Source organism: Rattus rattus, chromosome 15, assembly GCF_011064425.1.
Source record: "Rattus rattus isolate New Zealand chromosome 15, Rrattus_CSIRO_v1, whole genome shotgun sequence".
NCBI classification, from domain to species: Eukaryota; Metazoa; Chordata; class Mammalia; order Rodentia; family Muridae; genus Rattus; species Rattus rattus.
In genome coordinates, this window is record NC_046168.1 from 3,720,793 (window position 1) to 3,744,633 (window position 23,841).

The 23,841-nt window shown below is 40.7% G+C and overlaps 2 protein-coding genes across 8 annotated transcripts in view; one reads left to right on the top strand and one right to left on the bottom strand.

Annotated features, from left to right (window-relative positions):
- Tcerg1 (transcription elongation regulator 1) overlaps positions 1 to 10,918 on the top strand; it is a 59,187-nt gene extending 48,269 nt beyond the window's left edge. For 5 of the 7 annotated variants that reach the window (XM_032886055.1, XM_032886054.1, XM_032886056.1 and 2 more), the window contains 6 exons: positions 3,133 to 3,297; positions 3,704 to 3,886; positions 6,231 to 6,410; positions 7,037 to 7,120; positions 8,528 to 8,628; positions 9,822 to 10,880. In XM_032886055.1, the coding sequence (XP_032741946.1) occupies positions 3,133 to 3,297; positions 3,704 to 3,886; positions 6,231 to 6,410; positions 7,037 to 7,120; positions 8,528 to 8,628; positions 9,822 to 10,023 (915 nt within the window). In that variant the 3' untranslated portion in view covers positions 10,024 to 10,880. Of the gene's footprint in view, positions 1 to 3,132; positions 3,298 to 3,703; positions 3,887 to 6,230; positions 6,411 to 7,036; positions 7,121 to 8,527; positions 8,629 to 9,468; positions 9,563 to 9,821 lie in introns of all 7 variants that reach the window. The other 2 variants (XR_004385901.1, XM_032886058.1) reach the window with 2 other exon arrangements.
- A 2,272-nt stretch (positions 10,919 to 13,190) lies between these two features.
- Gpr151 (G protein-coupled receptor 151) lies at positions 13,191 to 14,953 on the bottom strand. Its single transcript, XM_032886021.1, has one exon. The coding sequence runs from the start codon at positions 14,914 to 14,916 to the stop codon at positions 13,651 to 13,653; it is 1,266 nt and encodes a 421-aa protein (XP_032741912.1). The 5' UTR covers positions 14,917 to 14,953; the 3' UTR covers positions 13,191 to 13,650.
- Positions 14,954 to 23,841: the final 8,888 nt, after the last annotated feature.

Genomic DNA, 23,841 nt, shown 5'->3' on the forward strand with positions numbered 1-23,841 from the left:
TTGAATTTCAAAGAACTTCTTCATCTTTGTATTCTATAAAAATATCACTTTAGTAAGTTTCTAATCTTTTAGTAAACGTATCTTACATATAAATTATTGCTTATCAGAATTAAAGGTCAGCTATTAAAGATTAATGCATCTGAAATGTCATTTGATAGCAGTGTCAGGAACAGAGAGCTTACCACTGTGGAGACAGAACAGTGGGGAGATGACACCAGTGGTGTATGGCCATCAAAACAGTCACTCTCCTGAGTGTTCCGGTGTGCTTTGTAATAGGGGAAACAGTTTCTAGAGCCTAATTATTCCTGACATTCAAAATTGCTACTTACAGTGGGAAGCTAAAATGTTACAAATTCTATTAGGAAACCTTGTTAGGGAAGTAATCCTAAATCTCATTGTTAAGCCTCTTTCAATTAAGATAGTAAGAGTATTAGATGTAACAGCTTTTGACAGTAATAGCAGAACTCTGATTATCTGATGGCTTCAAAGTAAATTTTTATAGAATTATTTTACAGGTGACTTAAAATGATTGTGCTTCTTAAACATGCAGAAAAATCATGCGAACAAAAATCATATTTTATACATTATTTAAAATTACATAAATTTCTTTTGACTTTACATTTTTTTAATATATAATTTAGATTTCACTTTACGTGCATTGGTGTTTTGCCTGCATGCATGTCTGTGTGAGAGTGTCAGAAGGCCTGGAACTAACGGGAGCTGTCATGTGAGTGCTGGGAATTGGACTTCGGAAGAGGAACCAGTGCTCTTAACTGCTAAACCATCTTTCCATCCCTACTTTTGACTTTTAGAATAATGTATTTGATTCAAGAAAACAAAGTGATCATTTGATAGTGTGTCATTGCACTTGCACAAATTAGATTATGACTTAATTTTCTAAACATGTTTGGGATAACTTATGGATTTTATTTTATAATAAGTGATTAGTCTTTTCAGCTTTCTTCTGTGTGGCCAATCATTGAGTTTAGTTTTAAGAGCTGCACATCAGTGGTGCGCATAGTGTTAGAGGATTGCCTCCGGTTGCTGTTGCTTTAGCATCCTGCAGTTCCGGTACTTACTCGTCATACTTTTTTCCCTGATGTCTTTATCCTCTGGCTTATAAAAGACAGGAGATTGAGTCAATTTAAAGAATATAAAATTGATTATTAAACCAGAGAGAATTGAAATGGGTTAAGTTCACTAGATCTCTTGTTCACTTTTTGTGAAGTGTTTGGTTAATGAAAATGTTACCACTCTCTGTATTGTTTCTGCTACTCTTACACTGTGACCTTGTTACTGGTGATACTGCCAGCACTACAGGAAGTAACCGTGTGGATAGTAAGGTTGGTGTCTGTGCTGCTTTCATTTTGTAAAAACCCCCTCCCTAGAGTTGGCTTGCCTTTACTTGGCTTATATGCATGTTGTTTACTGTGACTTACTCACTGTAAATACGTCATTCCTCATACCACACAGTTGATGCTATAGGCAATGGAGTTAACCCTGTTAGAAAATTGGCATTTTTTTTTTCCTTTTTAAATTTTGTGCCAAGCAGTTTAAGTATTTTTGCTCTGGTAAGGTTAGAAAGCAGAAGGGCTGTGAATTAAGAGGATAAATTTCACTTTTTCGCCATTTATTAAGGTATTGACTACTTATCGTGCTTAGCAGCTTTAGCACATGTGTCATGATGTATGAGGTTATCTAAAGTACTTGTTTTTGTATTGCACATTAAAAATTAACTATATAGCTTACATGTTTAGAGACTTTAAGTTAATATAAATTCCTGTGGCTTAAAACAAGTCTTTTTGACACAGAGTATATGTGTTATTTATTTAGTATAAATTCTGCCTTCTAGTTATCAGACACGCCTAGGATTAATATTTATTAGGTACAAGTTGGCAAAGTGAATAGAAAAATATACATCAAATAAAAGTATTTTAATACTTGAAAAGTGGGGTTTCTGAGCATTTTTTATTAATCTGAATTAAGTTCAAGTTCAAGTTTAATAACAGAAAAATCCATAGCTGATTGGCTCCTCTGGTTTGTTTTTAAAATGTTTCTGAAGCTGGAATTCTTTGTCTAAGAACTTTCCAAATGATTTTCAAAAAGAGCATAACCTTCTATAATTGTCTGAGAGGGGAAAGTACAGTTCTGAGAGGAAGTAATAACGGGAAGGGGTAGAAAGCACATCTTAACTTAACACATCTTAACTTCTAATTTCATTCCTAACTCCTCATTCCTCAGCCAGGCAGCAAGGTAGAATATTTAGTCCCATTGGCAAAGGGAGGCTTGCCCAGAATCTCTTGTTGCACTGACTTTGGGTGTCTTCTGGTGTAGCAGTAACACAGTTACTGAGACAAGGGCCTCCCACAGTTCTTCTCTGTTAAACAGACTGCTCTTGCACTGCACGTCTAGGTTTAGTATTACTTGGGCCTTTGACACTAAATGTCATGATAGTACTTGACAAATGTGTATACCCTGAGCTCTATAGAGGAATAAATGGAGGTATGTATATTTAACTAGTTATAAAGCACAGACACTGAAATGCTTTTTTAAACTAGTGGTTATAATTACAGAATTATTAGTTTTCTTATGAAGGTAGGTATAAATATTGTGTTTTTAAAAGCAAATATATATGTTTTTGTTGATTTGTTTTGGGGGTTTGGTTTTTGAAGTGGGTTTCTTTGTGTAGCTCTGGCTGGCCTGGAATTGCTCTGTAAACCAGGCTGGCCTCAAACTCGATCTTCCTGCCTCTGCCTCCTGAGTGCTGGAACTGAAAGTGTGTGCCATCACTGCCCTGTACAAGTTTTTTATCCTTTTATTTTAGACACTTGACATCAAGACAAGACTTGCTATATGTGTTCTGTGATTTCTGAATTTTTCTCTTAATTTTTATGAACAAAAATTATTCATCTAGTTTTTATAAAATAAGCCATTGATACATCGTCATATTAAAGTATTTTTCTGTCACTTCATACACCTAACTTGCTGACACTATGTGCAGCCCCGTTTGAATGAGCTCAGTGGCTACAATCAACCTAGGTGCTGTCTGTTACAGTACAGTAGCTTATTAGGTAATTACTTAAAACATGGAAACTGTCTCATAGCACATCATCCTGTTTTCACTTGTTTTAGATTAAATCAGATTTCTTCGAACTGTTATCTAATCATCACTTGGACAGTCAATCTCGGTGGAGCAAAGTAAAAGACAAAGTAGAAAGCGACCCACGATACAAAGCAGTGGATAGTTCGTCAATGAGAGAAGACCTTTTCAAACAGTACATAGAGAAAATAGCTAAGGTGACTGTTACGCTTACTGCTGCTAGAACCTGTTTGTGTTGCTTAATGTTGTTTAAGAGTGTAAGTTGCTTTGATGTTGGGGCTAGAATTTTTCTCATGTTAAGAAGATGAAATTATGAGTCTCATGGTTGGAAAGACAGTTTGAAATGTTCTGGGGGAAAATATACTTGAATGCTTTTGAAAAAATATTTTATGGGAAAAAATTTTTTTTGTTTTGATTTTCAAACCAAGGATTCTCTGTTTAGCCCTGGCTACCCTGGAACTCACTCTGTAGCCCGCACTGGCCTTGAGCTCAGATTTATAAGTGCTGAGATTAAAGGTGTATGCCACTACTGCCCAGCTTGTGAAAAAAAATCTCAAGGAAGTTGGTATTGGTAACAAGGATAATGTAATTTTATTTTTACAGAATTTAGACTCAGAAAAAGAAAAAGAGCTGGAGAGACAAGCCCGCATTGAGGCAAGCCTTCGAGAACGTGAAAGAGAAGTTCAAAAGGCACGTTCTGAGCAAACTAAAGAAATTGATCGAGAGAGAGAGCAGCACAAACGAGAAGAAGCTATCCAGAATTTCAAGGCTCTTCTGTCTGACATGGTACATTTCTTCCTCTGAATACTGAACTTTGGGAGTCTATTTTATGTCTATGTTCTGTGAATTAATTATGGCATAACTTATTATTTCTAGAGCATTTAAAAATTGAGTTCTTGGTATTAGTGGATTCTCACCCACAGGCTGAAAACATCTGCTTTAGGTCATCACTGTGATGATCAGTTGTTTCCCTGTAGATGGTATGAGATACTGCTGGGTGTTCTGGAGGGTACTGACAAGAGACAATGAATGACTCTAAAGGCTTTCTTAAGGTTTTTTTTCTCTTCTTTCTACTACTTTGGGGGTTGTGGGGCTCTGCATTCTGGACATTTCAGTAATTTGAAATCTCCTTCCTGACATTTCCCTAAGTCTTGTTCTCATTACAGAGAAAACAGTTGCAGTGATTTTTGGAGAACAGCAGACTTCATTTTGTCTCTCCTGTTTACTTGAACAAGGTGAAGGTTCTCCAAAACACCCAGCAGTTGTGTGCCAGTCATATTCAACCCTTTTGTTGCTTTTATTTTAGTTTAAAAGTCAATTCCTTTGTTTGTTTGCTCTGAGGTATGGTTTTCTTTTGTTGGTTGGGCTGGCCTCTGGTGCTGATTCTCTCGCCTTCACGAGTGCAGCACCACCCCGAGTTTAGGACCTTGGATGAAGTAAAGACCATTCATTAGTCCTTGCTTCACTTTATCTGTCCGCCTGCTCTCCTCAGTCCTTGCTGTGCAGCTTTGTTGAACATGGAACCATCTGGCAGCTACTCACCTTCCCACTGCAGTGACATGGTTCTCAGTCTTGAAGAGTGCACACTGGACCTCCCTTTGAGGTCGCCTGCAGCTATACCTTGGTGTTCAACACACACCACTGTAACACAACATTGCCCTGTGGAAAATACAAGTGTATGCTTTGAAAGAAATAATTGTAGTTCCAATGACAAGCACGTATTTAGATGTTTGTTAGATGTTAAAGAACTTCTGTATTTGTATATTTTCTTCTTTCCTCTCTTTCTGTCTTTTCATCCTCTCCCATTTCCTGTCATTGTCTGTAGTGTGACAACTTTTAGTGCTTTTAGTTGCCAGCCAGATCTGTGATGTGCCCTGTCTTTTTTTTTTTTTTCAAAGTTAGTGTAAGCAGTGGGCACAGAATATCATTCACATTGTTTGCACTTTATTCAGTTTTTATCAATGCTTAATAGTTTTTAGCATGCACATAATTTACTCCTTGCTTAAATTTATACTATCTTTTGATGGGGGGTTATTGGTACTACTGTTAAGGCTTGTGAGATTGTTCTCAAACATTTCTGTGGTGACTCTTACGTGTGCCCTTTTAAACTTAATAAAGTTATTGTTTCTAATAGTGTTTAGGTGGAGCCTTTGATTTTTTTTTTTTTTAAATATATAAAAATCAAGCCATTAGCAACTAGCAACTAGAAACATTTTAAACTCTTCCCTTCCTGCTTTGATGAGAAAGAGGGCTGGGGGTAGATATCATAAAACCTCATGTTGTAGAAGAAAATGTTTACCTTCTCACTTTTGGAACTATAAGTCATCGTAGCTGGTCTTCACATTCCCCACATATCCAGTCTATTGAATTTATAAAAATTACTTTGTTTCATTCACTGACTCATTTATGTAAGAAAGTGTGTATGGCCTTGGGCCGTGCATTATATGTAGACTTCAGAGGACAACTTCCAGGAGTCTGTTCTCTCCTTCTACCATGTGGGTTCCTGGGACTACAGTCAGGTCATTGAGCCTGGCTACAAGTGCCTTTTACTTATTGAATCATCTTGCAAAACAAAGTTTGTCTTACTGTGTTTGGGGAGAAGATATTTAGTGCTAAAAGAAGACAAAATTAACATTAAAATGGCACAGGATTTAGAGATACAAAGTGCAGTTTAAACCTCTTATGGGTTGTGACTGGTGGAAGATAATCTACTGCTCATCTTTGTCGACTTGCCCAAGCCTGAGTGGGTATTTATTACCAGGTAACTGATCACTGTGAGTTGACGGTTTCTATTCTAAAGTGGATTGTAGGAGACTTAGGAACTGCAATGGTATTACGGCAGACTTTCACCTAAGATACTGGAAATGAGCATTGCTTAGTGGTTGGTTAATTTGATGGTGATTTTGTGTCCTTAAGAAACTTACTGAACGTCATACTTAAAGTGGTCTTGTCTTTTAACATAGAATTTATTTATGATGTAGTCTAGTTGAAGGGATCTATTTTTCAGGAAATATTTTTCAGTTTCTGAATGTAACTACCTCCTGACTATAATGTTGAGCTTCTATTGTGGGATATGCAAAATCCACTTGGTTCCTTTTTTATTTTTTTTAATTTTTAAAAAATTTTTTAGGTACGTTCTTCAGATGTGTCCTGGTCTGATACTAGGAGGACCCTCCGGAAGGACCACCGTTGGGAGTCTGGTTCCTTATTGGAAAGAGAGGAGAAAGAGAAACTCTTTAATGAACATATTGAAGCGCTTACCAAAAAGAAGAGGGAGCACTTTAGGCAGCTTCTGGATGAGACTTCCGCGGTGAGAGTCTCCTGTGTCCCTACCTTTCCTCTTCTGCAGGCTTCATTTCCTCTTCTGTTTGACGTAAAAGTACTGACATACATTTGAGTGTCTTGTTTAGACCTGTTATTTAAATTTTTAGGTTTTATGACATCCTCTTCTGATTTTTCCCCCTGTTTAAACATGTCACGCTATTCTCCCTAGTCAGGACCTAGTTCTTTTTGCAGCTGTGACTGCCCTTAGCCGCACGTTATCAGTGGGCTGTCCTCCTCTCCCTCCGTTCCTAGTGTGGTGCTGTAGCCCTTACCTGGCAGTTATTGCTTTGTTATCCAGGCTTTGTTCCTCTTTATTGCTCTTTTTGGTGATGGTTTCTTCAGAAGTTATGATGTTTGCCCATGTAAATACAGGGTTTGCAGGCGATTGTCTTAGGCCACCTTGAAAGTATGGCCATGAAAATAACTTGTGACAAGCCAGCAAAAAGAAATTGCATTAAAGCCGCTCCCTGTCCCTAACTAGTCCAGTTACGCTTGGGCATTACAAGAGATTGCAGGTCAGTGTGTACTATTATGTAACGTATGTGCTGCTGTTTGACTCCCTGCATAAAAGGGAACTGTATTTATGGTTTTTCTTCACTTGTGTTTTGAAAGATTACCTTAACATCCACGTGGAAAGAAGTGAAAAAAATAATTAAGGAAGATCCTCGGTGCATTAAGTTCTCCTCCAGTGACAGGGTAAGAGGATTTGTTCTATTTCCTATGGAGCCTAGGTAGACATGAAACAAACTATGTAATATTGGTTGTCCTAATAAACCTCCTGCCTTAGCCTAGAGTACTAAGTACATGCATATGTGCACTACTGTGCTTTGAAGTTTATGAATATTCGAAGGTGCATAATCCTCACTAGTGGCTTGACCACCAAGAAACTGGTCATTTTAAGTGAATTATATTAAAGTATATGAATGTAAACCAGGATTTTAAGTACATTTTGTTTTGTTTTTCAAGACAGCATTCTCTGTAAGTGCCCTGGCTGTCCTGGAACCTGATTTGTAAACCAGACTGGCCTTGAATTCATAGATATCCACCTACCTGTGTTTTTCTAGTGCTGGGATTAAAGGCGGCCATCACCATGTCTGGCTTTTAAGAACATATTTTTAAAAATTGTGCTCCTTGTAGTAATAAGAAAGTAGTAATCTAAAGCTTAGAATTTTAAGGGTTGAGTTTGTGTTTAAGGATTTTACCAATTGAATTAAGCTATAGTCTGTTAAGCCGTGCTGGCAAACCTGTAAGAGTCCTGAGTTCTCGGAGCGGAGACTTTAGAGTAGCAGAGTCTTTTGATACATGACATTTTAAAAGCAGAGTCCGTTTCTTGTGCTCTTACTTTTGTGTAGGAAACAAATTTACTTAATATCTAATATAGAGAATAATACCAAAAATAGCTCACTATATTCTGGTCTGTACCTTTGGCTTTTGCTTCTTATTTTGTCACTGATGGGGCATCTCTAGGTCTGGCATTGAAAAGCCCATAAAACTACTTTTCTCAGACCTCACTCAATTCTTACTTAGTTGAAGTTTTAATGTGTGAACTACAAAATGTGTATGACTGGGAAGGAATGGTGGACTGTAGCTAGGAGGCCCACTGTCAGTTTCTGATTTACCTGACTACTTCTAGGGAACTGATAGCAAGGTCCGTAGAGGTAGCAGTCATTACCACTTTTTTACCAGGAAGCTAAGTGCTCAGTATGTACGTACTTGCTTGGTATGTCCACACCTGTGTCTCATTGCTCGCTGTCTTTATGTTTGAAGATATATGTCTGTAGGAAGTAAGTACCTGATCCATTGTGCCTTCCTCCTGAGGACATTGTGGAGCCTGGAGGAGCTGACCCTGTAACCCACTGAGCAGGGGAGTGCACATAGCAAGCTTTCATGTTCAGCTAGAATAGTCCATATTTTCCTTCTTTTCCTTAAAGATGTACTTTGCATGTTATCACTACAGTAAGTTTTACAGAAAGAAGGACATATCCTTGCCTTGTCTTTTTCTATTTAGAATTTTATTACAGGACTCACGGTTTGCGACTTTAATAAAGTTGTTTTAGAGTTTGTGGGCTTCCCCTTTAATCTTATTTTTTCCCATCCCTGCAGAAAAAACAAAGGGAGTTTGAAGAATACATCAGAGACAAATACATCACTGCCAAAGCTGACTTCAGGACGCTTTTGAAAGAGACCAAATTCATTACGTACAGGTAGGTGCAGTCCGGTGTCCCACTGGCAGCTCCTGTCTCCTAGCCTGTACTCTAATGACCAGAGCATACTTGCACTCACACACATGCTGACATGGTTAATTTTAGGAGGAGTCAGAAGATGCCAGCTTTCCTCAAGGGCAGATACAGGCCACTCCACAGTACCTTTTTTTTTTCTTTTAAAGAAAGGGCCCAGATGTCAATTCTCATTTTGTGTTATGTACATCCAATTTTTAAAATACACTTTTATTTTTACTTCACTGCTTTTTTTTTCCTTTTTGAGGACCCTCAACTCTTTAAGAATTGTAATTCACAAAGAAACTTTAATTCTTCACTATAACTTATCTTTGCCTCCTCTGAAGACTGCTGAGTGGGGTTAGACATGAATGCCTGAATTCATCTTCTTAGGCAGAGAAATAATTTTCCTCCATCAGAAAAGGAGTTGCTATATATACTTATTTTTTTTTTTAAAAAAGATTAAATAAAAATCAAGAGCCCTTAAAAGGAGGTTTTGTTGTAGCACACCCATCACCACTTGTAACCTTTCACCAGGAAAACAGGTTGGCATGGCCTACAGTCTGTGTGGTGTGCAGGAAACCAGTTATGCTTCATGCACCAGCATGTCCTCCTTTAAAAGATGACTGAGAGGAAGGAAGGAAGGAAGGAAGGAAGGAAAGGCAGGAAAGGAAGGAAGGAAGGGTGCACGGGAGGATAGATAGTGCTGAGGGTGTGCTTCGTAGGTGTTTTGTCATTTGGATTTTTTGGTCAGGGTCCTTAATGTTTTGCATCAGCTTGGGCTTTTAAATTAGATGTGAAGTAAGACTTCTTTCTACATTTTTATAGTTAATTTAGTGAAAGATGTGAAAGTGAAAGCTTGTGAAAGATGCTGGGATTGGCAGCCCCGCAGACTGAAGTCCTCTGTTCATCCACAGAACAGGTACAGCACGGGCAAGATTTACCTACCCACCCTCAGCCCTGATCTGGAGGGACCACCAGTAGGGGTGGGAGGGTAATTCAGCTTCTGAGGCCCTTTCACTCCCTGGAGTCTTTGCTGAGGCGATTTACAAAGGTGACTGCTGCAGTGAAATTTTTCTTTAAAAGTGGAAACACAATTAGGAACTAGACGGACATTTCCAGCTCATTGCTGAAACCAGCGGACAGCAGTCGGTAATGCTTGTGCTTCTTTCTTATTTCAGATCCAAAAAGCTAATCCAAGAATCTGATCAGCACCTGAAAGATGTAGAAAAAATTTTGCAGAATGACAAACGGTACCTAGTGCTGGACTGTGTACCAGAGGAGAGGAGGAAACTCATCGTGGCGTATGTCGATGACCTGGATCGCCGAGGTCCACCTCCACCTCCCACAGCGTCAGAGCCCACTAGACGATCAACAAAATAATTCTAAACACCCTTCCCCGGGGGTTGCTGTTAATTGAAAATGCTTGCATGAGCCAAATTTTCAGGTTTTTACATATATGTGCATTAGTCAACCTATTGCAAAACCACCTGATGACAGAAGGAGAAGCAATTGCGGGCAGTCTCTGAACAGAACACTTTGAAAATATTTAATGCTTTTCTTTGTGTGGCATGACTGACATACATACTCAAATATAGGCTGTCTCTAGTAAATTTAAAATCTTGAAGCTAAAAAAATCATCCTTTTCTAAGGTGTGGAAGCCAGTGACTTGGTGATATTTTTACTAGCAGTGTTACTCAGCAAGACAGGAGAATTTGTGGTAGGAGCTTGGAAATAACACAGACTCCAGGAAAACTGAAGTTGGAGTCTGTTTTTGATTTTGTTTTTTAAGCGGGTAAAAGAGGAAACACTGAATTGGATTCTTCCAGAGACTATGAATATTATAACGGACACACTTTTACCTTTGTCTCTGAAGCACAGTTTAGTTGTGTTTGTTCATGTAAGCTTTGATTCTCCCCCTCTTGGTTATAGGCCAAGTCTTGTTTAGCCCAGGAGAAGATGTATTTAGTAATTTCTTCTCAGGTATGAACCACATTCATAAATAACATGTTGGCCAGAATGGAATCCTGGTTTAAACATTCTTTATTCTCCACTGAATGATCTCTACCAATATTCTCAATTAGACAACAAAACTCCCTTTCTGGGCGTTCCCTGGAAACTACTTCTGTTTGAATGTTTGAACTTTTGTTTCTAAAAAGTTTAATTTTAAGATGTTTGAATGTTGAATTTATGTATTTGAACTACAATAAACCAACCCTTTTATATATGTGGATTGTAAATGATTATTGTTACACAATATATTTTTTAAAAACCCTTAGACCTGTTTTTTTTGTTTGTTTGTTTGTTTGTTTGTTTGTTTGTTTGCTTGCTTGCTCATTTGGTTCGTTGGTTTTTGTTTTGTTTTATTTTTTGAAAAAAAGCATGTCATGTGATAATTTGAGACAACTGAATCTTAGAATATAGTTTTTAAAGGCTTGACTATAATGTATTTCTAATATAAAAGACACATTTTTTAGAAAGCCTATTCTCCCTTTTGTGTGCCTGTATGTGTGTGTATGTTTATATGTGTGTATAGTCAGTCTTAATGCTACCTGTTGTCTAATAGCAAAAATATTATAATTCGTTTTCTTAGTTCGCTTTCTAACATTTCAAAGTTTTGTGCCTTTTGGGCATCCTTTCTACTATGCCCAAACACTCTCTAACACTTTCTCTAACACTCAGTTAAGTTTCTCTGGCTTTACCCCCTCCCAGTGCGTGGGGTGTGAGTGTGTATAAATCCTGATCTCACAGGTGCCAGCAGCAAAGTGCCACATAAATATAGGTGTTAGTCTTCCCCATTGTCTCCCACCCACTATGATGGCAACAGAGCCTAGAAAGAGGACTGTCAGCTGACCTGTATTTGTTACATATAACTTCCATAGCCTTACTACTTAATTAGTACAATTACATGTAGTTGAAGCTACGTGTCAAGACTGGTATTAATGGAGCAGACTAGGGTTGAAAGCTGTGAAAGTTGTAAACATTATTCGTATCCTCCCACCACCACTTACACATTTATTTTTATAAAGGAGTCAAATTGGAAGCTTTCTGACCTCCCTAAAACCTTTTATTGTTCTGAGTTCCACATGGTAGTGTCTGCATGCTCACTGCATCCCGTCATAGGAAAAAAGTGCAGAAATTTGACATCAATCGTCTGTGGGATTGTTCCTAGGAGTGAGTCAACTTTTCCCTTGCAGATTTTAAGGAGATCGATCAGATCAGGCCTCTCATGTTCTTTCTTTTTTTAAAAAGTTTTTTTTTTTTTTTTTTTTAATGTATTTGAGTACACTGTCACTGTCTTCAGACACACCAGAAGAGGGCATCTGATCCCAGTTACAGATGGTCATGAGCCACCATGTGATTGCTGGGAATTGAACTCAGGACCTTTGGAAGAGCATTCAGTGCTCTTAACCGCTGAGTCATCTCTCTAACCTGACTCTCATGTTCTTCATGAACGGTTTGTTATAACGTGTTGTTCGGGTATCTGCAGCTTACCCAGAAACCTGGAACATTGTCATCAGGCCATCTCATAAAACCCTCTTGTTCTGAGCAGTGTTTTTGAGAGGATGATTCCAGACACAAGCAGCATTGTCTTTATAATCAGAAATAAAGCATTGCTTTTCTTTCTTTACAAGATGTTATATACTGGAAGCTTACACTGTACTTACTGTGTGTGTATATGAAACAAAAGCTTGCTTCCTCTGATTTTCAGGGTCAGTGGCAAACCCTCATATAACTAGATTCAACAAAGCAGTTATTTTGGATTCTTGGGCTAAACAATTTTATCTGAATGTGAGATCTTCAAATGCAATTTCTAGCAAAACAAAGAACAAGACAGCTGTGGCCTCTGTTAAGAAGAAAGCCACAAACTCTTATCATAAAATAATCCCAAGATTGAGCATTATAAATGGCGGTTCTTTGTACCCTACAGAATATTCTCCAGCCTTCTCCATTGCTTTGTTAGAGGCATTTTCCTTACCCGAGCAGTGGAAATTCCCAGAATACCATTCGTGAAGTAGTTAGGAATCCTGAGTGTATGTAATGCCTTTTATGCTCAGGAGGGGAGAGAAATGCATGCTCACATTTTATTGGTGTGCTGTATTCCGCTGTCAAATTCTCCACATCTAGGGACTAAAAAAGCTTTAATTTATTGTGGTTGCTCTGCACTGTCCTTGTGATTATTCTGTTCTTAACTAAATCCTGTGTTAGCTGTCTGCTGGACTCTGTTGTCTGTGTGCTTTTCCACACTTTATTATGTCTGATTGTTTTTATACCATAGAACCCTGGAAATATTTTAAAAGTTGAGGGTGTTCAAGTTTGTTGATACAAGAAAAGTCCCCATCATTCTCCTTTATGCTTGTCTTTAATCAATAGTTGAATAAAAACCCACTCAGGTGGATTTTTAAAGATTGACACAGCTTTTATACTGTTGGACTTGAATCTACTCCAGTGTGGGCCCCCATATAGCTATGCTTTGAAACTAGTGCAGAATAGAAGAAAGTATTCATTGTTCTGTAGACTTTACTTCAGGAAATTCTATGAATTTTTTGTCAAGTAAATTAACATTTATTAAGCAAGTGAAGAGACCTTACAAGTGAAGTTTACAGTTTTCAAAAACCAAAGGAGATGTATATTAGGTGAAATATAACTTGTTGGGACATTGAGAGTAGCAGTTTCAGGAAGAAGCAGAGTACTTGGGCTCAGTCTGATAAACTATTCCAGCCAGTGCATCACAGGGCTGTGTCTAGGAGATACCCTGGGGGGAAAGTCACTGTGAGCCCTATAATCACTTTGAAATAGTTAGCTTTACATAACACTAAAAGTGATTTCTTTAAGACAGAGATTAATTCTGAAGCATAATTACTACATTCCATTCTACTTACCAGATTTTATAGTTTGAAAGTAAAGAAATATTGCAATATCTAATGGCAATTTACGTCACCAATATTGCTAACCAGCAGTACAAGTAAATACAGTAAAAACAATTTTTTTCTTTGAAACGTAAGTCTGCTAATTGCAGCCCTTTGTCTCTTGGCCTTCATGTTCCCAGGGTATAGGGTCATTGTCTTGTGCCGAAGGGACAACATCCCTCTCGTGCCAAAACTGCTCAACATCAGGGAGGATGGGAACCATCACCTTGTCAGTTGTCTCTTTGCTGGAGTCAGGAGAGCCACATCTGTCTGTGTCTGGAATGCATGTTTGGGTCTCTGGAGATGGAGCCTTACCAGGAAGGGTCTCAATGTTTCCAGCTGGTACCTCCTGAACCTCTGAGGTAACTACAGGCTTTCTGGTTATCATCCATTTCCATATGCCTTTCAAGCCTCCCTTGAACTCTTCGGACATCATTAGAAATATGAGAGGATTCACTGTGGAGATGGAAAACATCAGGACTTGAGACAGGGCTATAAAACCCTGCGGTGGCATTGGACCTCCAGCCTTCAGATGCCAAACCCACAGCCAAGCTATCCATTCGGGGAGCCACAGAAGAGCAGAGGTGACGGCAGTACTCAGCAGCATCACCGTGAGTTGCTTTGAACGCATCTGGTTTCTAAGATTTTGAGTTTTCGCACAGCGTATTTTGCATTGGTTATAAGCTCGCCAGAAATAAAAGCCAGCCAGAAGTAAAGGAAGGCAAAACACCAGCAGAGGGTAGAGCTTACCGAACAGTGACATGAATTCTGCTGCTACAGCTGGCACATCCACGAGGCACATTTCCACACCTGCGTGATGTCTGGTGGTGCTAAAGAACCATTCTGGCAGGGGAAGTAGGCTGGCTACCACCCAGATGGCTCCCAGCAGTGACCAGATGGTGCAGTTGTGGGTACCCACTGGCTTGGCTGGGTCACTTGCGTACATGAAGCACACCTTGGCTACTACAACAAATGTCAAGCTCTTGGCTGCCATGCACATGTGGGTGAACCAGTCAGAGGACTTGCAGACAAACCAGCCTAGATCCCAAACACCTTTGACGTATGCCGTAGCTCGGACAGGTGCGGAAAAGAGCAGGAGAGAGATGTCAGCCAGGCTGAGATTGAGAATCAGGGAGTGGATCATGGATGGCTTTCTTTTCCAAACGCCATGAAGGAGAAGGCCAATCACACATAGGTTTCCAACGAAGCCCACCAGGCACACAGCCGCCAAGAGAGATGGAATGATGGTCCTCCAGCCCTTGGAGTCAGATGGCAGGTAGCCTCCTGCAAAGTGGAGGTGAGCAAATGACTCGTTCATGTTGCTGGAATCGGAGTCAGCAAAGACTGCCAGCGTTGCCTTTCCCATCCAGCTCCTCCCTGCAGATGTTAGCTTCTTATTAGGTTGGTCAGTCTCTCTCTCTCTCTGGTTCTTTTGCATAAGAAAAAAATTTCCTCTGTCGTCATCCACACTGAAGACACCTCTGGACCCTCTCTTTGCTGGTTGGCTGACAGTGGGAGGTTGGCTGCTGAGCTTTTCGGGCTGCACAGAAAATACCTATAGCTGCCTGGAATGACAGGCAGCAGGAGTGTGTTGATACGATTCATTAGCAAGTCTAATACTAAGTACCAGCCCCATAAAGTGATAACACATTCCCATAAATGATAAATGAGGAGAAACAAGTCAGTAGGGATGTTCCCCTGGGGTGAGGGTAGGTGGGGGGGGGCATCGTTTTCAGTTATTTCTAAAATCTTTACTGAATTTCTAAGTACAGACCGGTCTAATTCAGTAACTATGCCTAATTCAAGTTCTCTGCATTTTTACATGCATCAGGATCTCTGATAATGTAGTCTGTGTAGACAGGGTCCAAGAGTCTGTTCTCCAAGTTCTCACGGGGTGCTGCTGCTGCTACTGGGAGACCACACGTTTAAGAACCAGTGCTCTCTTTTCTCTTTGCAGATAGGAACATTCCTCTTCCCAACCCTCACTACCACATCAATTCCATGAATAACTAACTGACCTATAGCAAGCACAGCTGGATAGTGAAAAGGTTGGAAAAGTATTTTTAAATCCAATTATGGATGACCTAAGTTCATTATAAATTTTCTCGAGGTACGTTTAGAACTCTGAACTGGTTTATATAATAATAAGACTTCAATGAATGGTGGCGATGAGGCCGAATGATGATTAAGCTTTTCAGAATCTTTATGTTGAAGACATTTAAGAGATTCGAAAGTACCATTTTAAAGTTGAGAAGCCAGCAAGCGCCACAGCTGATAAAAAGCACTAATGACTTGAGATTGGCTCCCTAGAGTTGTCCTCCCTCCACAGGCACCATGGCCCACAATAACAAAAGGTGCTGGGAAGAGCAACTCAGACAAATGCAGTTTCTCAGGCAGTGTGGATGCAGGCGGGGATCAGAAGGTCGGGTATCACTGAGACTTGAATAACCAGCAGACTGATTTACCCAGAATGCCCAAGGCCTAAAGGGCAGTCCCAGGTGGGAGCAGGAAGAGCTGTCCCTCTTGAGTGTGACTGATGATATGCTTCTAGTGTGGCAATCAGAATGGCCAGGTGGTGAGGCACACCTCTAGGTCCTTGTACTAATTCTGCCATTTTTCCCAGGGAAGGAAAAGGAGGGCACATTAAGAACTCTGGAAGCCACAGTCATACAAGCAGGTAAACAGCCACAAATGTAAAATAAAATCAATAAATCTTAAGAAGGAAGAAGAGGAGGAAGAAGAGCAGGGGAAGGAGAAAGAGGAGGAGAAGAAGAAGAGAAAGAGAAGAAGAAAAGAAGGAGAAGAGAAAAGAAAACCTGAGTTGATACGCAACAGTAACTCGCTGGGAGAGCTGGCCATGGTGCTGAGCCTTGGTTTCTGCTTCCTTTCCCTTAGATATGGGAGGTGGACCTTGGTCCTAAGGACTAGTGATGGAGCTTTCCTTTGAGTTTTGAGGTACAATAGGCCTTTTGGAAATGAGAATACTCTAAAATTGTATTGTGGGGATTTCTGAGCAATTAAGTATACCAATTTACCTTTGCTTGTATATTCAGAACATATAAATTTAATGTGAATAATACCTCGGCTTTTGTTTTTCTTTTTTGTTTTGTTTGTTTCTTTCCTCGTTAGAAACTCCCAGAGTGCCGCCCGCCTTCCAAGTGCTGGGATTAAAGTGGTATGCCACCACACCCAGCTTGCTATATTTTTAATTTTATGAAAACAGTTATTGGAGTGGAGATAAGGTAAAGCTGAGATTTCCATGCTCTTAGATGGCTGAGCAGACCCGGGCTGGAGGTGCATTTTACCCTGAGGCAGTAGGAGGAGGAAGAAAGACCTAGAAGGCAGGGAGTTGGTAGATAGGGTGCCTGGCTTTTCTGGCCTTGCCTGCTTCTACATCATGCTCAGGTCTGAGCCTGTAGCTGCTACCCCCAGATTCTCTCAGCTGGGTCTCATGTGACTTTTCCATGACCTACCTCAATGTTGCTGCAAGGTATCCTTGAAAATTGAGAAGTGGTGGTAAAATAATGAAAAGCTGTGCTCTCGGGAATGCTTCCTGTTTTGAAGGTGGTTTATCCACACTGAGGAAGAGTGGCTCACTCGTGAAGACTTGTCCTACCTAGGAGAATTGGGACCTCTCAGGAAGTAAAATGCCAAGATCTTTCTGTGGGCCAAGAATGGTCTTGATTTATACCCAATAAACGTATCCTTGGACACAGGTGTCTTGTTTTTGTATTTGTATTCTGAAACGTAGTCTGTCATTTGGAGGTCAATCTAATTGTTAAAAAGAATCCACTTCCAGAGCAGTGTGGTGCTCTGGTGATTCTAGCACTCTGAGGGCTGGAGCAGGAGGACTGCAAGTTCAAGGTTAGCTTGGGCTATAGTGAACTCTTGTTATTTTTAACACTGAATTTAAAATTGAACATTTATTAAAATAAAAGACCTTTTTCTCACAGTACATTGTTCTTTTGTTGGCTTTCCCCCTTCTCATATCTCCTTTCAAATCTGAGCCCTTTATTTTCTCTGAAAGCTAAGATAGTAACTGAAAGAAGTTACATCATCAAATGGACAAGAATAACAAATCTGTGTTTCTCTGGGATAAGCATGGGGAGGTAAGCTTCCCCTCATGTGCTCCATTCAACAGGACTCCGTGCAGACCTCATTCCATGTACATTATCTGTCACTTCTGTTGTTACTGAGGATTTCACCCTGTGTGTGTCTGTATGATATGCATGCATGTATGTGCATGATATGCAGGTATGTATGTGTGTATGATGTGTTTGTATGATATGTGTGCTTATGTATGTGACGTGTGCATGTGTGTATGTGTGTTGTGTGACATGTGTATGATGTGTGTGTGTGAGTGGTGTGTGTGTATGAGTGGTGTGTGTGTATGATGTGTATGATGTGTGTGAGATGTGTATGTTGTGTGATATGTATATGTGTTTGTAAGTTATGTCTGTGATTTGTGTGTATATGATATGTGTATGCGTGTGTGTGTATGTGTATGTTGTGTGATATGTATATGTGTTTGTAAGTTATGTCTGTGATTTGTGTGTATATGATATGTGTATGCATGTGTGTGTATGTGTATGTGTGTATGTGATATGTGTATGTTTGTGTGTATGTGATATGTCTGAGCATGACTTGGCACAAGTGTGGAGCTCAGAGGGTAACTTTGTGGAATTCTCTCCCTTCACATTAATGTGGCTTCTCTGGATTAAACTCAGGTTTTCAGACTTGTGCAGTGATCACTTTACTCACTGAGACATCTTGTCATACCCTTTAAAAATAGTTTTATTTGTATTTTTAAGTTAAATTTCAAAATGTATATTAGTTTTTACTCTTAGTGTGGTGGTGGTTACTGAGTCCTGTAGAGCATGCATGGAGGTCAGAGGATGACTTCCTGGAGTGGGCTCTCTGCTTTCACCTTTATGGGATTTCTGAGATCAGACTGAGGTTGCAGAGGCTTGGGCTGTAGCTTCTTTAAGTACTGAGCCATCTTGCTAGCCTGATAGCAAGTGTGTTTTCTTGTCTCAAACACACACACACACACACACACACACACACACACACACACACACACACACACAATCACAAAGCCCATAGATATGACTGTTGTATAATATCTGTTTCCACATTTTCCTTTGAGTTAGAGTTCGCATAGTCAGTCATTAAATTAGGTAATTCCAGATTTAGTGATGTTACATTCTCCTATTCTTCCTAGCTAGAGTGGCCAGCCTCTGTGATGATCTCTTCGACAAACTGGAGCTGTTTCCATGGTTACGAAACCCTGTGGGGAACATGGCATCTAGACACACACTTCCAGCATCCCTAGACATTAACTAGCTCAAAGTGTTGAGTGTTCACTGCCTTGGTTTCTTGCTTGCACAGGAAGAGAAGCTCCATTGCCTCCTTTGAGACTGATGTGCATCCCACTTATGATTTATAGATACCATTTGTTGTTGTATAAATATAAAAAATGTAAAATGTATTGTGGTCTTTTACCCTGCTAGGTCCGGCACCTCAGTGTCCCAAGATATCTGCTAGATATCTTGGCAGAAACACATCCCAACTCCTCGGCGGCCCAGTGTCTCTTGCCACCACACACTTCCCTACACTCAAACTGTCACATAACCATAAAGAACACAACACAATAACCTTTGACCCAATTGGTAAGATATAATTGCCCACTTAAACATACAAAGTCTGGTACCATCCATCCCTTAGGAATATTAATAACAACCTGTAAATACACAGAGCAGAATCTTAACATCACCTGCCATGGCTTCTCACCCTCTCCTCTCTCCTATCTCTCTCTGTTCTAGTCTCCTCTTCCTTCAAACTTCTCTCCCGCCCATCCTTCCTTCTCCTCCAATGACAGGCCTCCTTCTATCCTGTACCTGCCCCTCATCTGTACTTTACAAATTCAATGGGGAGGTTCTGGTGAAGTCACCTGATTCCTGAGTACAAGACTAGGCAGCTGTCCTTGGGGCAGTGGAATTAGCATCAAAATACAGATAACTTCAGGGCAATCCACAACAACCCTTGGTGTTGCAGACCAAGGATATCAATTGATGAGGTTTCTCAGGGTCTCAAAATAGCCCTAAACCCTATGCTCCTAGAGGAAGATGTGGCACTTCAGCCATCTCTGCCTGTGGCCACCTCATGAACTATTTTTACTGATTGGTTCCTTTAAGGTGACATTATTTTTCAACATTGCCAATAACAAATGCACTGGGGAGGAGGATAAATCAGAAAACAGCTACTCTGACCGAGGCGGAAAACTGTAGAAACTCCTGCTAAATGTTTCCACTTGGGAACAAAGTGTTACACACTCTTTCTGCTGAGTACAATGAAATTAAGCAAAGTTTGAAATACCTTGTCTATATGAATGTGTACTGAAACAGACAAACGTCCAACAGTTTTCACTAACGTCCTTCTACTGTGTGCTTTATTTTATCCCCCTGCAACTGAGAAATAGAAATATTTCCAATTTTTATTTCATGACTTTTTAATTGGAGGAGGTGGTTATAAACATTAAGAGCAGGAGGAGGAGGAAGAAGAGGAGGGGGAGGAGGAGGAAGAAGCTGAGGTGCCTCAGACCTGATGACCTGTTTATAGTTACAAAACTGCTTAGATGCTGAACTGAGGCCATTTTTTCTTGCCCAGATCAAATTTGCAGGTGTGTGTGTGTAGGCGACATGAAGCAGGTGTGTGTGTGGGGGTGTCTAGACAACATGAAACAGACGTGTGTGTGGGGAGATCTCTAGACAACATGAAGCAGATGTGTATGTGTGTCTGTGTGTCTGTGTGTCTGTAGGCAACATGAAGCAGGCATGTGTTGGGGGCGTCTAGACAGCATGAAGCAGGTGTGTGTGTGTGTGTGTGTGTGTGTGTGTGTGTGTGTTTGTATGCGTGTGTTTAGGCACCATGAAGCAGGTGATGTGGAACCATTGGCCCTGCTTTTAAAGTTCCACTCATCTCCTGTTGCAGCCCTGAAGTCCCTCTGTGAAACTCTAATGAGCTGAGTGAATCCTAGGATGAGGAAAAGCAGTGGGTCTGGTGGTACAAGCCTAGAATCCCAGCATGTAGGAGCCTGAGGCAGAAGTTCTAGTCTGAGCTAGGTGAGACCTGTCTCAAAAAGAAATGCTTTAACGATAAAAGAAAAAACAGTTTTAAATGCTTAGAGACAGGAGAGTGCCTGGGTCTATCAGGAGAGGCTCTGTGGGAAAGATGAGATATGTCTTCCAGATTCCTCCACTTATGTATTTTCAAATACACTTTACCCCTGTATAAGATTCTGAAGGGATCCTATGATGTTCTGCTGGAAGGGACGGGGACAGAGACACTGCTCAGCTGTCACCCACAAGCCAGGTCCTTTTAATCAGGGACCTCGACTCAATTAAAACCAGATCCTTAGCTTCCATGCAGAAGGAAATTTCAGGTCGAGCCAGCAGGAAGTAGATTGAAGGTTATTAAAGGACACTTTGAAACAGAACTTTGAAACACAGGGCTTCAGGAAATGAAGACTCCTGGGGAGAAAACAAAGGCATAGCTGAGAGCGTGGGTGTGGGCTTCTCAGACAGTGGCATCTCACTGTCTTTGCAAGAGCCACAGGGACCATTTTGGAGAGTTTGAAGTTATCTTCAAAAGGTTGCTAGGAAACTGAAATAGGTCACACGTCATTCCCTGAAGGCCACCGACATGAATGTAATTGGTAAGGTAAAACTCTAGATCAGAGGGAAGCAGGGAAATTGGGTGGCTTTACTGTCAACAGTCACCTTGTTGCTTGAGGGTTGGAAGAGGAAGGAGCCCTGTGCTGGCTAGTTCTGTGCCAGCATGGCAAAGGCTGGCATAAGAAAGCAGGGTGAGCAAGCCATGGGGAGCTGACCGGTAAGCAGCACTTCTCTGTGGTTTAGTGCCTGCCTCCAGGTTCCTGCCTCCAGGTTCCTGCTTCCAGGTTCCTGCTCTGACTTCCCTTAGTGATGGAGTGTGACTCCAGGTTGTATGATGAATTAAAACTGATTATTGCAGCAATAGAAGAACTACCTGAGAAAAGGCCCCACCCACAGTCAAAGGCCTTGAGATGGCTAATTTTATGTCAATTTGATACAAGTTAGTCATCTGAGAGGAGGGACCCTCCATGGAGAAAAATCCCTCCTTAAGATTGGGCTAGAACCAAGGCTGTAGGGCATTTTTCTTAATTAGTGATCAATGTGGGAGGGCCCAGCTCACAGTGGGTGGTGCCATCGCTGAGGCTGGTGGTCCTGGGCTGTATAAGAAAGCAGGCTGAGCAAGCCATAGGAAGCAAGCCAGTAAGCAGCATCCCTCCATGGCCTCTACATGAGCTCCTGCCTCAGGGTTTCTACCCTTTTTGTTTTTTCTCAGTGGACTGCATAAGTGAAATAAATTCTTCCCAGAGTTGCTTTTGGTCAAGGTATTTTATCATAGACCATAGCATAGAAATTGGTGCCATGATAATGGGTGTTCCTGTGACAGATCTGGCCATGTTGGTGTTGGGAAGATTTGTGGAGGAACTTTAGAACTTTGGGCTAGCGTTGACATTGAGTGTTTAAAGCTTGGTGAGCGTTTCTATGGGGACGTGGAAGATATGAATGTTGAGAGCAATGCAGACAATGAATATCTTGCTGGAGAAGTTCCAGAGAGAGGTTTGAGAGTCACATAAAGACTCTTGTGAGGGCTGCTTGCTATTTTGAGTTGAGAATGAGTGGCTTTGGTTAGCTGGGGCTAAAGAATTTGCTGTGATTAACTAGAGACCAGAAACACCAAAGGAAAGCCTTTATTTTTCTGGGACAGTTGATGCTGGTCAGCTGGAGCTAAGAAATTAACAATAATTAAGAAGAAACCAGCCTCATTGAGGTGTAGTCTGGGAAGTATTTCCTTAGAGTTGGCTTACAGCTGTGTTCCATAGGTGGCCAAGGTTGTACCTTGCACTGGCATATGAACTTGGTAGTAAGAGTCACCCAACTGGTATCTGTTTTGAAAACATGAAGAGTCATGGGAAGCTGTTGGGGCTTGGCACTGTGAGAGGCCAGGTTAAGCCATTGGAGAAGGTGCAGCCTCAGTAGAAGTTGAAGGTCCAGGATTCAAGGGGCTGAAAAGAAAAGTTGAGGCTTGGTGTCATCAAGACCCCAGCATTTTTGGAGATGCCAGTACTATGGGATAACACCAACAGCAGTAGCAGGGTGGGATAGAGCCTGTCACAGCCTGAAAGACAAAAGCTCTGTGTGGGGCAGAGGGTGGAGCCAGAGATGCGGGATTCAAGCCTTTTGAGGAGCCAGAAGATCATGGAATGAATTCCAGATATTGGACATTGAGTTATTTGTAATTGTGTGGTTTCTTTAATTTTGACTCTGCTCTGTCTGTCCTTCTTGAAGTCCTTTGATTTGCAGGCACACACAGTTAAGAGACTTTTACACTTTAAAAATAAAAGAGATTTGGGAATTTTTTACAGACTTTGAATTTTTAAAGAAACTGGATATTTTTTAAAGAGACAACTTTTTAAAGTGTTTGACTGTACAGCTGGGTCGTTTTATGTTTGTAAATGTTTTATATCATGATGTCTTTATTGGATATGTGATGGTGAGATGAAAAAAGGCAGGACAGGTTGTGACTCAACAATGATGTGCTTGTGTGTTAGGTTGACTTGACAAAGGGTTAGTTATGTTGGCTAGTTTTGTCAACTTGACACAAGCTAGAGTCATCTGACAGGAGGGTTGCCCAATCGGGAAAATGCCTCCATGGGCCGTAGGCAAGCTTCTAGGACTCCTTTTTTTCTTTCTTTTCATTCCTCTGTCTGTCTGTCCATCTGTCTGACTATCTGTCTGTCCATCCATCTATCTATCTATCTATCTATCTATCTATCTATCTATCTATCTATCTATCTATCTATCTATCTATCTATCTATCTATCTACCCTGAGACAGGGTTTCTCTGTGTAACCCTGGCTATCCTGGAACTCACTCTGTAGTCCAGGCTGGCCTCCAGCTTAGAGGTTCACTTGCCTCTGCCTCCCAAATGCTGGGACACCACCACTGTCCGGCCAGCATTTTCTTAAAATTAGTGATTAGTGGGGGAAATCCCAGTCCATTGTGGGCGGGGCCACTCTGGGCTGGTGGCTCTGGACTCTATAACAAAGTAGTCTGAGTAAACTACTAAGCAGAACCCCTCCATGGCCTCTGCATCAGCTCCTGCCTCTAGGCTCCTGCCCAGTTTGAGTTCCTTCTTGGCTTCCCTCAAAGGACTGTGAGTATGGATCTTTTTTTTTTTT

Excerpts from the sequence above, each read along its gene's own strand:
- Gpr151 (XM_032886021.1), bottom strand. The coding sequence starts at position 14,916 with ATGGGAAAGGCAACGCTGGCAGTCTTTGCTGACTCCGATTCCAGCAAC.